Source organism: Chenopodium quinoa, unplaced genomic scaffold, assembly GCF_001683475.1.
Source record: "Chenopodium quinoa cultivar QQ74 unplaced genomic scaffold, ASM168347v1, whole genome shotgun sequence".
In the NCBI taxonomy this organism is placed as follows: domain Eukaryota; kingdom Viridiplantae; phylum Streptophyta; class Magnoliopsida; order Caryophyllales; family Amaranthaceae; genus Chenopodium; species Chenopodium quinoa.
In genome coordinates, this window is record NW_018744460.1 from 2,293,136 (window position 1) to 2,307,330 (window position 14,195).

The 14,195-nt window shown below is 35.5% G+C and overlaps 2 protein-coding genes across 2 annotated transcripts; one reads left to right on the forward strand and one right to left on the reverse strand.

Annotated features, from left to right (window-relative positions):
* The first annotated feature begins 340 nt into the window (after window positions 1–340).
* On the forward strand, window positions 341–4,494 carry LOC110697235 (protein DEHYDRATION-INDUCED 19 homolog 4-like). The gene is made up of 5 exons (XM_021874594.1): window positions 341–696; window positions 1,066–1,208; window positions 2,335–2,412; window positions 2,625–2,884; window positions 4,049–4,494. Exons 1-5 carry the CDS (start codon window positions 618–620, stop codon window positions 4,152–4,154), a joined length of 666 nt encoding a protein of 221 aa, XP_021730286.1. The 5' UTR covers window positions 341–617; the 3' UTR covers window positions 4,155–4,494.
* Window positions 4,495–5,724: 1,230 nt separating this feature from the next.
* Window positions 5,725–13,081, reverse strand: LOC110697236. The gene is made up of 6 exons (XM_021874595.1): window positions 11,960–13,081; window positions 11,468–11,679; window positions 6,928–7,204; window positions 6,752–6,837; window positions 6,549–6,640; window positions 5,725–6,461 (listed from the first exon to the last, which is right to left on the reverse strand). The coding sequence occupies exons 1-6, from the start codon at window positions 12,443–12,445 to the stop codon at window positions 6,196–6,198; spliced, it is 1,419 nt and encodes a 472-aa protein (XP_021730287.1). The 5' UTR covers window positions 12,446–13,081; the 3' UTR covers window positions 5,725–6,195.
* Between the last annotated feature and the right edge of the window lie 1,114 nt (window positions 13,082–14,195).

The following is a 14,195-nucleotide window of genomic DNA, read 5'->3' on the forward strand; positions in this document are numbered from 1 at the left end:
TAATAAAAAAAAATCAATGCAAAAATAATAAATCACAAAAAATTTATCATCTACATGGACAACTCAATTTTAGGTGGAAGTTATCTAGTTTCACCAAAACGGAGCTACTAACTCTAACTATTTAAAAATTGCAAACAAGGACCTCTATACGACCATTGTGGATGCTCTTATAGACAAATAATTTATCGTTTTTGCAAATGGAATATAATAGAGCCTCATTAACACCTGCATAAATAATGTAGGTAGGAAAAGCAAAGGCAGGTAATGGCAAAAGAGTAAATATATCAAAAACAAAGGGCAAATAGTCTTGAAAAAAGCGAGTGTATAAAATTATCTGTACCTCATACAAGAAGGAGAGGAAGGTCGGTAGAGAGTGTTGTTGCCTCAGCTCATTCTCTCTCCTCCTCAATTTCCTGGACATTTCATTTCTCTCCTTTGCACAAATTTTTTAGGGTTTCCCCCACAAACATTTGAGAAATAATTTCCCATAATTTTCAACAAAGCAGGTGCCTTTTTGTTGAATTTATCTGAATTTCTGAAGAAATTTGAAGTGAATTTTTCTGGGTTATTGTTTGATCATCTTCTTCATCATCATCTAGAAAGAAGAAGATCAAAAAATGGATGGTGGTGATCTATGGAGCTCTCGTCTTTCTTCTTCATCATCATCATCTTTCAGACGTTACCAACTTCGATCTGGTTAGTTTTTATTTCTGGGGTTGTTCTTATTTTTTCTGGGTTTTCAGCAATTTTTGATTTTATCCCCAATTTTTGTTTGTTAGTTGCCTTGAAATGTGAGAAACGATGGAGTTTTTTAGGGTTTGTGGGGGGACCCATTTGAGAAATTAGGTGAAAAATCTTATCTTTCTATTTGCTTTGCTTAATTTCTCAAATTGGGCTTCTATCCATTTTAGGAAAAGTTGATGAATTGAGGTGATTTTTGTTGCTGAATTTCATGGTTTTGTGATTATTTGATATAATTTTGAAGAGGGTTTTCTGGGGTTGGTGAGATTAAGCTGAATTTGATGATCTAATGAAATGAACTTTTGGGAATTTGGTTTGAAACAGAGGCTTATTTGGGAGGTGATGATTTAGAGGTCGAAGATGATTACAAACAAGAGTTTTCATGCCCATTTTGTGCTGATGAGTTCGATATCGTGGGGTTGTTTTGCCATATGGATGAAGAACATCAAGTGGAGTTGAAAAATGGGGTAATTATCTTAACATTGCATCATAGTATAGCTTATAATTAAGGCTTCTAAATTTGTAATTTTTTTTAGTAGTTTAGTGTATTCCTCTAATTACCTGGGACTTGTTTGTCCATTGCAGATAAGTTAGTTTAGCTATTGGATCATAGATTCGAAGCTTTCGATAGCTTTGCGTTAAGCCATACATGTGCATCTTTATTAAAACTCCCTTAAACTTATGACCTTTACATAAAATTTTGTTGCTGGGGTTTCATGTATGTTTCGTTCATGCTGGGGCTGTGGCTTCATTGTAAGGTTTTGTGAGAATCAGAGATTGTGTTGCTTGGTCTATGGGCTGTTTGTGGAGCATGATGTCATTTACTTATTGGATCATTGGTGTTGAGTTGAACTGGGTTGCATAGATGTCCCACCCGTGTATATGTCTTCAATCTTAGGTATGTTAATTAGCCTGTGAGTTCAAATGGGGAAGCCTTTTGTAATCATGTACTGGTATTATGGTATACTATACTGCCTTTGCATGAAAAACGTGTTAGATGTGATACAATTTTAGCTCTTCATGACCTGAGTGACATCTTTGATACTGGAGGTTGTCACGGGTTTTGTGGTCTTGTGACATAGATATGACAAAACTTTAGGCCTTTTTTTCTTTAGTGAATGGATAACATTTGGATTATCATGCGTTGGACAAATGTTTCCCCTTGCCTGTCTCTTGTAATTGTATGCTTCCTTTTCTGCTTTCTTAGTAGATATGCAATGTGGTGGATGTTTGAGGTCATGAATTTCATTTATTGCGAGATTTCTTTGGCCCGTGGCATGTAATGACAAGACGGGGTCAAATTCCCTTCTCCTTTTGTAAATGAGAAATATTTGGTCAATTATCTTTAACCCCCCTTTTTTTGCTTGACATGTTGCTAGACTGATCTACATTCTCTTGTATATGGATTATTAGGGAACAGATTGTTGATGTAAAATGTGATGAGTTCCACTCATTTTTTCATTACTCTTGTAGTTTTCACAGGGATTTCATAATGAGGATCTTTGTGAAACATGTGTAGCCTTCTAAATTCATAACTAGTTCTGACTTTATTTGATACTGAATTAATGCACATGATTGCTTTACTTCTTGCAGGTTTGCCCTGTCTGTGCAAAGAGGGTAGGAATGGACATGGTTGGTCACATCACAATGCAGCATGGAAATATATTGAAGATATCCTTTTTTTCTTCCTGATTTGTTTTTTTAATTTTAATTTGTAGATTGATGATTTTGATTTTTCTTTGTGTTCCATGAAAGGTCTCTGTGACGTGAGGCACTTTTCTCTCAGAAACATAATTCTCTTTGCTATTGGTTGTTATCTCCTTTGAAGCACCCTTTATGAAGTTAAGTTGTGATTTATTGTGTTTCCTTGACTGGAAGATTACGTTCAGCGCAGAAGGAGGTTGCGCAGGGGTGTTCCAAATTCAATGTTTAGCATATTGAGAAAGGAATTGCGAGAAGGAAATAGGCAATCCCTTTTCGGAGGCTCCTCTTTCACTCTTTCTTCGTCCAATCCAGACCCTGATCCTCTCTTGTCCTCACTTATATACAGCTCTTCCTCTGCAGAAGAACTTGGAAAGGGAGAACCTTGTTCTTCTAAGGAAACAAGCCCACTTCCACAAGCTATGGAGGAAACAATTGAAAGGTAATCTAAACCATCTCGTTTGATGTTTTATTCTTGGAATTAATTTTTATTGCCATATACATATTTAAAGTAATAATTATTAGTATTAGTTTTTGCTCATGCTCTGAATAATGTAACACAATGCCCCCCCAAAACCCACTTCACAAATAAATGGGGAAAGGATAATGAATGAAAAGCCATTAAATATCCTGATACGACACTTGAGCCCCTATAATCATGCTGTTTCTTTGTAATATGAATGATGAAAATAAAAAGACTTTCTTCTGCATAATTAGTATTAGATTGTGATCTTGCGCCAACTTTGGAGACCATCATATTATTTGCCAGATGTTTAATAAGCATTTCAGGTCCTCTGGAGGACCCATATAACTGTGTATTGTGCTACACATTTAGTTCTAATTAAATAATTCATTATGTAGCTGCATAAAACCTTTTGTGATTGGTTAGCCAAGCCTTCCACCTTTATCTCATTAAAGTGAGACAAAGTAACATGTTTGGTTGCTCTTAGCTATTGTGTTGCCATTGTGCATGCATTATTTGCGCATTCTTTCTGGGGACTAAACATGCTGTTATACTGTAAGAATGACTATGAACAGTCTGAACTCTCCCAGAACATATTTAGCTAATGAAAATTGATAATAATTTATCTTGTCCTTGTCAAGTTATACATGCTGTGTGCGCTTCATTTTGGGGTTTAAATCTTTTTTGAGAATTTAAGCATAGGGAAAATCACTTCACCTTGTGATTGACTGAACATTGATTAAGGAAGATGTAAATATTGTGATAGTAAATCTGATATGAAAAAGATTAACTGCAGTAAATTAAGAATATAAGATATGTATGGATGTTCAATGCTCCTCTGAAGTGTTTGTATGGACGGCATTGTAAGCAAATGAATGAGGAATTTCTTTTTAAACTCGTATTTTGAAATTTAAGCTGGCTGATCAAAATAGAAAGCAAGACCATTTATATTCGAAAAAGGTATAGTAAATGAAATTAGATTTATAAGAATTATTTATAAAATCCATCTTTCTTTTTCAGCTTCCATCTGCATTCCATGAGATTACCATTTGAGCTTCCATGCATTTTGAATATTTACATTAAAAATCTGTATTTGTCTATTATAAGAGATTATGAAATGCTAATGATTTGCATAATATGCAGTTCCCAGCACTCTATGCTTTCTGAAAAGGAGCATGAAGAGAAGGCTAGGAAGTGTGAATTTGTCCGAGGATTGCTGCTCTCCACTATGCTTGATGACATCTTGTAAAGCCGATGGCCAAGATTGCAGATATTGTGAGCCTTAGTAGGGAAAGGGAAAAACCAAGAGGATTGAAAACAATGTTGTAACTTGTGAAAGAGAGAGAGAGAGAGAGAGAGATGGAGGGAATATCATTAGGTCTCAGGGTAATGTTCAAAGTTAATGTTGTATTTCTTGTTGTATTTAGACGGATTATGCAAGTGCAATATTTTAAAAGGTGGAATAACGTATGTAATCTTACCCGTTATGGCTTGCTTCTAGTGGTTGTTTTTTCCATGAAAGATTCTGTACCACAATGGGAATAATAAACTTCAAAATAAGAACAAGAACAATGTTCTATTTATCCGAACGGCTCCTCTTAGACAACCAAACATTGAGTTACTTGAATGATTCTAATGCTAACTTGGCGGTGGTTTTTGCTCGTATCAGCATGCCAATGCTCTGCTGGCCCGGAAATTTTGATTCAAAGATCATCTCAGGGAAAGTTATCAAGTCTATCTTCAAATGTAGTTGATCTCAAATGCAAAGAAAAGTTATGTCATTTGATGAATTTGAAAAGAGGCGAACTGTTATCTGACAAATTGACAAAATGCTATCCAGTTCTGCTTCATTATTTCAGTATGGCCATATACTCTTTAGGGGACTCTAGCGCATGTTTCAAGCAAACTTTAGCCTTTTGATCGGGCACCCAAGAAGTCTGTTTCAAAATTGATATCGTCTCATATAGTAGATTAATACATGAATAAACGACGATAATGATAGTAAATTCTACACGCTCTTTACAGACACTCACTCTTTCTTCTATCTCCTAATCATCTTACAGGATGTGCATGCTACAACCAAAGCTACTTTTCGCTCACTCTTTCGTCCGATCTCCTAATCATCAAATTGTTATATCTTGTATGTCTACATTGAGATTATGGTAAAAATATAAGAAAGACAGGAGAGATTTGGAGATGGATAGCATTACCACTAAAATTCCGTATAATTTCTTTCAATAACACCATTTATTAACACTGGTGAGCATGGCTGTAACTACTAACTAGTGTAAGATCAAATGTTTGGTGGATAGACCAAGTTCATTCTCATGCCAGTATGTAAGTTCATTCGTAGGCCAGTATTCAGACTGCACTATTACTCACACTTTGCATACCAGATGTAGAATTGAAAAGTCTTGATCTAATATTTACCTACAATTATTGCACTAGCTGAAGTTCACTTTTTCAAGTAAGCTAATTGACAATAAGTTTGAATATTACTCAACCACAAACATAACCAAATGACTCATCTGTCGTCACTCAATAATGACTCAACTCGTTGAATAAATCTAAACGACCCAATTGTCACTTCTACAAAAAAATGGAGACTATTAGCCAAATGTAGGAGACTTCCTCCCATTCTGGTCTATTAGACCTTAAACCCTAAACATTTTGCCCCAATTCGTTGGCAGTAGCCTTTTCCATTGTGCTTACCTTGCGTTGACACTCTCGCCATCATAATGGTTCATAGACTATACAGTTAGACTTAAGAGTTTCCTTTAAAAACTGAAAGGATTTTTATTAGTGCTCAAACACCAGAAAGCTTGCACAAACAGCGACCAGAAACCTATTCATTCCAAGCAAAGCATGTATTTGTACAAATAAAAACTTGCTCATATGATATCTACTCATTTTTCCGAAACAGAACCTAGTCACATACAAGGGCAAACAAAAGTCCTAAGACTTTCAACCTGCCTAAGAATTCTCAGGAATCCCATCCTCAAACAACTGTATCACATCAGAAAGTTTTGGTACAGCAAGTTATTTAGCAAATTACACGGGAATAACTTCATCTTCCACCAGTAGAGCTTGTAAGTTACCAAAGCTGATGTTTCTAAAACTTCCTCTGAAAATACAAGTAATGCAAAACCAAAGTTGCAGATAGAGGAACACAAAGGCGAGAGGGGATTCTGCATACTCAGCCGACAACTTAAAATACATATAGTCAGCTGAGCAGAGGAGTCAGCTATTAACTCTACTCTTTCACCGGTCCATATAATTGCTCCATGCACTTATCTCCAGTTAAAGTTGTGGGAGACAAAAAACCTGTAATCAGGATGATTGACATTTAGAAGCCGGAGCCACTCATCAGCAGCTTGCAACAGGGAATTGGCCTTCTGAGAATCATCGACTCCATTTTGATCCCAAACGGAGATTTTAAACTTATAAGAAGCCATGCCGAATATAGGCAATGGTATCTTAAGACCTATACCAAAGCCCCCATTTGGAATCTCCCTTGGACAAGAACTGTTATGACTTTGCCACTCACTCTGTCCACCTGTAAAAAATGGGGATGTCATCCCATCAGGCACAGTAGGAGAGAATAATATGCTACTAACCAGTTTCAAAAACCATTGAGACATACCACGAAGAGGTGTTGAGAGGGAGTGAAACGTCAAAAAGCAGGAATCCAAATTCTGGAGGGTTGGACCAGTTGGAATTCTGTATATTGGATACCTTTTTTCAAAAAACCAGTAGAAGGATACAAAGATCAGGTAAGCCGCAAGCTAAAAAGTAACGTACTACAATTTCAAAATATGCAAATTGAAATAACTGGCAAAATCATACCAAGCAACAGAAATCCAACTTGATGGCGACAAATCGCAGCTCCTATATGTTTTTAATTCTGGGAAACGTGATGCAAGGAGCGATATCTGTAGAAATTTAAGTCCAAATTAATTAAAGTGAACAAGTAATTAAAAGTTAGGGAAAGAATAGTACAAAATATTAGCAGAAGAACCAACCTTATCAGCCAATGGTTCCCTACTATAGGGAGGATCATGCTCAAAATATTCGAAGGTAAGAACACCGGGAGAATTAGAAAATTCCCCTTCATCGCTAGATGACCCATTGAAGGGCTTATATCTCAGTGAAAGTGCCTTCATATCCTGTAGAGTAGACTCTGCAAGATCCTGCTGGTTCCATGCAGCAAAATTGCAAGGTCCTCTTTCTGTTTCACAATCGCTGCTGCCATCACTACAAGTTTCTCTAGATGACTCATCGCTCTCCTCCCCAGGCATTCTGCAACAAACTCAAAAGATTATCAAAAATTTGAGTAAGCAAAAAATAGTGCGCAGGGAAAACATTACACTCAAAACAAGCATAAACTGAATATGTATATAACCAAATGGCTTGGTCTGTAACAGACTGTTTTGTATGTTTATTACAACTCAAAACATTAATGAATTGCTCTACAATTCTTTGAACACAGAAAGGTTGCAAATTTGAGCCCAAGCTCAATCAATATCAGCTTTTCCAATTTCCTCCAATAATAAGTTTATAGCTTTTCCAGTTATTGATTATTGGAGGAGACTGGAAAAGCTGTTATTGAAAAGCTTACATCCCAGAATATTGAAGGTATAAGCATTAGCTGAGGCTAAATCATTTGATACACACAATGATCAAATTGACGCAATAACAGACTGTCTGGAAAATTACCAATCTTGACCTTATTGAAGCACAAAATGATGCCCTAATCTGAAAGAAACACATGAGTTGGATCTAGAATAATTCAACATTTTACAAGAAGTCACTCCCTCTGTGCTAGCTCTGCTTACAGTGCGCCTAAGTGAGCTATGATTATAAAAATGGCAATATAAAAAGTAATACCTCCGTTTATTTATGTTCTATTCGATCCACGGTTTAAGAAAATTTTGAAAAGGGTGAGTGGGTGTAGGATAAAGTAAAAAGGTGAGTGTTAAAAAAGGTGAATAAAGAGTGTGGAAAGGTGCAATTATTGTATACCTAGAATAGAATAAAGCAAGATGGGTGGAAAATATATGAATGGACAAAAATGAAAAGTGGGTAGAACAATTCAAGAACACAGGGAGTACAAGAATTGAAGGCTCCTCTTGGGAATTCCTTGACAATTCTTACAACATTCCCATGCATCAGGCACCAAATAACCAAATAGTCCACAATAAACATTCCAAGCTAGCTTAGACTTGGTCTAAAAACAATATCCTCAAAAATGAAAGTAATTCAAAAAAGGTTTTATTCAATTTGTTGTGGAATAAATGATGGGAAACCACCAAACTACAACCATACTATGCAAGTATGCATCTAATCATATATAGTGACTCAAATCATATAAAGTGACTCAAAATAAGCATCAAACTATATCTGCAACCAAAAGCGGTTTAAAGCTAAAGAATAGGGATACACTTTTATGTAAATAATAAGAGGTTAAAAAAAACAAAGAACAAGGAGTTTAGCAGTTTGTAGAGGTGCTGAAATTTTCTGAATTTTGGGGGAAGAAGGGGGGAGGGGTGGTAAACAGATTCTTTAGCACAGAACATTAAATTTGCAAGAGTAAAAAAATTCCTATCCACAGCTATAAAAAATTCTGAGATAAGCAATTAGGCTTGGCTGCTCAGGTGTCTGTCTCACAGGTAGCACCAATCAAGAGCCATATAGTGCCTCCAACTCTTTTGCATCAGTAAGAGTTAATTGATTGGTCAAATGATGTCTACTAATGCTTTAGCAGCTCTAACTGTGGAAGTTACAAACCTGACAATTAACATATGAAAGCCCCTCATACTCTCATAGTAATACAGTAAGTCATTAAGTACCATACACTTCCACTAAGAGTGATAGACATATGTTAACATCAAACACAGATGGAGTTTAGCTGTAGCATAAACGTGTTTGACACCAATTTAGCTAAAAAGTTAAGGATCCTCTTTTAAAATTACGAGACAAGGAACCTATAACTTGGATGTGGTGTGTATAAAATTTATAATCACGTCTTCTTTTTCTAATAATATCAGCATCACATACCATCTCCTTTCTATTTAGAATATGGGCCCAATATCTGCATATAATGTTCACCCACTAACAAGGAACATAGATATAGATTAAACATCAATATCCTTCATTCATAACCATATCCTTCCTTTGTCCTTTAGGGTTGCTCCAAATGCCACTTTATTAAGAGTCTGCAGATAGCATCTAATTAATAACAGAATGCTTCCCAATCTAAGAGTTACTTTTAGCTGTATACCATTATTCCCGAAGTCCAAGCATTACTTTTAATACAAGAACATCAAATTTTGAGAAACTCATAGAAAGGCCCTTGCACTAGTCCACAACTTCATAAATGTCCTCAAAACCCAACAAAATGTACTTCTATGCCATCTAATCCTAAGAGTTGTTTGGCTCAAGATGCTAAAGACAGGGAGGGGTATTTCTCCACATTTCCAGAGTTTGGCTCACCTTTCTTCTTCCCCTAGTTTGATGGAAGGAACAAACTCAAAGTAATTTTTCCCTATGTACAACACCAATAAAAAGAAAAAAAAAATACATTCATTTCAAGTTTTTGATTCTACATGAAAAACAACTCCGAGCATCATATGCCAAGTCAGCCAAGAGCACCAGCCACATCATTACTAAACACCAAAATTGACACCTAGAGAGCCAACACCCTCTCCCCCTATTAGCTTAACTTATCCTTCTTGCACAGCAGCAACCACACCTTTAGCCTTCAGAGCCACTACTTCTCCAACCATCCAACTAAGACTAATGCCAACCACACCTCCATACTTATGACCATTCTTCACCCTCTCCCAACTCCTACTAAACCAAAACGACTCTGACCTCTCCCGCTAACTATCCTTTGAAGATTTTAAAGAAGAATAAAATGTTATCCTGTTCAAAAGAACTGTAATAATAAAAAATGGTCAGAGAGCATTGTCCCAAATCCAACTATGTACAGGTTGATACAATAAAGCATGTTAAGCCATTTGCATCATCTTCTTTAATCTTTTCTTATCTGGCAAGCTTACACAACTCTCACATTGCTAAACTATTAGGAGAGAGATGCTTAACCCTTTCCTAGCTCTCATAAGACCAAAAAAAGAATTCTTGGACAAAGGATCGATGCTCCAAAAAGAATGAAGTGATCCACCTCACAATGGGAACATCTACAAGTTTATCATGGGATGAGTGTTCTCCAAAAAGAATGAAGTGCTACACCACACTATAGTAACTTCTACAATCATCTTCCACACATACAATAACTTCTACAATTATGTATTTATGTATGACGACATCCAAGTTACTTCCAAATGAAAATAGATCCCTCATCCTTGAACATACAATTACTAAAATGACCTTGTGCATTCAAATTCAATGCACCCTATTTTACCCCATCTACATTTATACCAAAGAAACTTCCGTATCCATTATGCTCTCAACCAGTGTAAAAACCTAAGTAAAGGTAAAAGACTCATCACTAACAAAAACACCAGTGAAAATGTTGGCTTCAAAGATAAATGTTAAAATTAATCATCTAATTGAAGTTTTGAATAACTATCAGCAGTTGGCAAAAAATACATTGCTCGAGCTCATTCAAATGGGAACCTAAATTTTTTTCAGCACACTGATAATTCCAAAGGCAAGCAAGAACAAAAAGACCCCATACAAACTGCAAAGAGAAAGAGGGTGAGAATTAAAGATTAAAATAACTCGTGGTTAGTGAATACAACGTAAATCTCATCTCTAGAATAACTTTCCCAACAACTGCTTTTTTATTCACAGATGATCCACTTCTTCGAAAATACAATCTAGTCCCAAGGCCCTTGGAAATGGAAATCCCTCACAAAAGAGTGGTATTCAAGGCTTAAATTTTACGGAGTGTAACACTACATTAATAAATAGATCAGGCATAACCTTTCCCTTCAAGATTTCATCTTCAGATCATAAAGAAATTGCTGGATAAGCATAAAAATTGTAATAAGAGAGAGTTGCTAATACATGTTAAAATGAGTTACTTAGCACTCAATACTAAGCATCTTTTTTTTCTATTTATTTAAATCAATGTTCAAGATAAGTGCTTTGCTACTATTTCATGAATATCCACTACATCTTGTTTATCTCCTTTCCCATACCCATGCTTCACAATTGTTGATATTCCTTCCAGATCATGTTAGCACTATAATCAGTATAATGTAGCCATTCATATCTGCTCATAATAAGTAATTCTGTTGATCAAAAGAATAGTACTATCAATTATGAGTGTCTTAAACTCATAAGCATATCTTAACGCATCAAAAGGCTCTGTATTCTCTAATCTGATAAACATGTTTTACTGCTTATTATCTTTTGCGGAAGGCTAGAAAAGGCATACTTGACAAGTGGGCAATTTTATTTCCTAAACACACAAATCTCAACAAACTTATGCATAATCATCCAATTAGATAGTAAACAGCAATTTGATACGGAACATTCACAATATCAAACGAAAGGCATTGACATAAGAAGCAAAAAATCAAATAAATAGCAGACCTGGTTCTTGGGGAGGGCTTTGATGGGTCTATGTACAACTGAATGCCCGATAAATATGGAACATAATACTGCACAACAGAGTCACTACCATTTAACAAAAGCGGCACTCCTGCCCCGTACGCACTCCACTCCTTAAACGACTCCCAGAGATCGCCAAGCACGAAGTACAGTCGAAACTCATCATCCTGAGTTCTCCATCCCTTCATGCTCGTCTAACATAAAGAACAAATTTTCATTACTCAACTAACAAACACTTGAATCTACAAATACCATCTAATAACAAACACAGAAAGCAGCAGCAGAAAACAATCTAAAACCCAATTAATCAACGAACACAATACCCAAAACCCTTAACAATCAAATTTCACACTACGATCAATAAAAACTTCACAAATCACCCCACATTGTATCAACACCTAACAAAATCAGATCTAATTTAACTGGAATCAACTAACAAATACAACCAAAATCCAATTGAAATCAATCCCATACCTTAGAAAAGTGTTGAGCAGGGACAGATGGAGTAGTATGCTCCAAAAACCGATCCAAATTGGTGGAATGCGACGACGACGACACCGAAGCACCCGGTGTCGTCGTAGTAGTCGCAGTGGAAGCACAATCATCAGATTCCACTCGATTCTCCGACAACGAAGACGAACTCTTCACTCTCTTCTCCAACTGCGGCTGATTACCCGCATCCACCGCAACCACCCCCGATTTCTGCCGCCTCTGCTGCTGCTGTTGCGCCGACAACTGCGCCTGATTATGGTGGCTATGATTCTGATTCTGATTGTGATGTTTCTCTTTCCTAATCTCATCTCTTTCCTGCTGTTTCTGCTTCTGCTGCTGCTGTTGCACAACAATCTGTTGCTGTTGCTGCTGCTGTTGTTGCTGTTGAAGCTGAAGTTGCCGTCGCACCGCCGGCGGATTGTAAAACCTATCACCACTACGACTACGACCGTACGACGCCGTCGACATTTTTATTTGATTAATAATTAATCAACAAAAAAAACACAAATTCCCCAGAAAAATCGAAACTTTCACAACCCAAAATCTCAGATTTCGGAATTTCCTCTTTCTCTCTCTTACCCCAAATAAAAACTAGGGTTTTAGCTCTTCTTCTTCGGGTTTTCTAGGGTTTCGATGAGATTAAATTTCTCCCCCTTTTTTTTTTTTCTTCACACTTATTTTGGAATTATTAATAAAACCAAAATTAAAATACAAAACTAAAAGAAAACCCCAAAAGATTTAATTTTTATTAATATTTAATTTTAATTTTATAATTTATGGAGTCGTTACAGAGGAGAGAGAAAATGATGGAATTTTGTGTGGGAGTGATTGTTGTTAGAGACGAAACGCCGCGGACAAAAGAGGAGAGAGAAAGAGTGGAGTTATCAGTTTCACTAAGAAATGTTATGTTGTGGTTGAGTCTAGATAATTCTACTATGGAACTCTTTTTTACCTAGATTTTGATCTTGGGTTTAGCTTGTGACACGTGTAATGCTATGTGATTATGTGGTGAAAATATGTGTGGTATTGTGGGGTCTACTTGGGATATTTGGTTAAGTTGAGGAAGCTTCTTAACTATTGGTTGATTTTTTATTAGGGGGGTAATTGCTAATTAGGTGCAATTAATGACTAGTGAGTGAGTGTGCAAATATGGCTAAGAGTGGATAAGGGTTTGGATATTGGTACCAACTCATTATCAACTCTAAAGGATAAATCCTCTATTGGATATTTGGTTTTAGAAGAGCCAAGATCTAAAACAGTGTCGAAATTACTCTGAGAACTGAAATATTTATCTTTTTGTTCATTCTAGGTTTATCACTATTTAGATATTAATTGTTTAATTGCTTTGATTCTAAATAGTTATGATTGTATGATAAGTCAGACAAGTGTGATAATGATCCAAGAGATATTTAGTAATTTTGTTTTATATATTGAATATAAATGTGAATTAGAGATTTTGCAAACAATTGCTATATATATACCATGTACTTTCAATGCATAAAAGAGCATCACATGACAAAATTCTCATATTGAGTAAACACTCTGTATTTTCTCTCTCATACCCTTAATCACATAACCTTGAAAAAACAGAGCCAATACTAAATTCTAATTTCCTATAATATAATAGCCATAGGATAGTATATTATAAAAATTGATGCATCGATGTTTATTAATAACATGTATCCTTTTCAATAATTTTATAATTTTGAAATAATGCTTATTTATAACACCGACGGTTATGTTGCCATAAGAAGAAAATTATAGTAAAAGTTTGGTGTATATGATAGTTTCATTTTGTTTTGTTGGAGTAAAATTAGTAAATAGTGGAAATTTTCAATCTACACTTTGAATTGTCCTTTACATTCTTCATTCATATGTAAAAGAGTAAGAAAATGCCGAAATATATACAAATACCTTTCATATATGGAAAAAAGAAAATCGAATTATCATATAATGTAATAAATATCTTAAAATTTATTGCAATACACTGTATTTTGTTTCCCATGGCTTGTGTTTATTATTATAATATAATGATTACATTTTTCTTTTTTCCCAACTCGAAAATAGATAAGATGATGCGTGTAAAAGTTAGCCATCAAATTGATACTTTCAATTCTAATAGATTATTAAGTAAAAAAAAAAAGTCCAGAATATTGAACAGGTTTAAATCAAGACAAAGGGATGACTAAGTCAAAAAGGTGTCGTTTTCTTTGCAATG

Coding starts and splice junctions, on each gene's coding strand:
- LOC110697235 (XM_021874594.1), top strand. CDS start 618: ATGGATGGTGGTGATCTATGGAGCTCTCGTCTTTCTTCTTCATCATCA. Junction 697..1,065: donor ACGTTACCAACTTCGATCTG/GTTAGTTTTTAT, acceptor GGTTTGAAACAG/AGGCTTATTTGGGAGGTGAT. Junction 2,413..2,624: donor AGCATGGAAATATATTGAAG/ATATCCTTTTTT, acceptor CTGGAAGATTAC/GTTCAGCGCAGAAGGAGGTT.
- LOC110697236 (XM_021874595.1), bottom strand. CDS start 12,445: ATGTCGACGGCGTCGTACGGTCGTAGTCGTAGTGGTGATAGGTTTTAC. Junction 7,205..11,467: donor AAGCCCTCCCCAAGAACCAG/GTCTGCTATTTA, acceptor AGTTTGTTGCAG/AATGCCTGGGGAGGAGAGCG. Junction 6,838..6,927: donor GGGAACCATTGGCTGATAAG/GTTGGTTCTTCT, acceptor AAATTTCTACAG/ATATCGCTCCTTGCATCACG.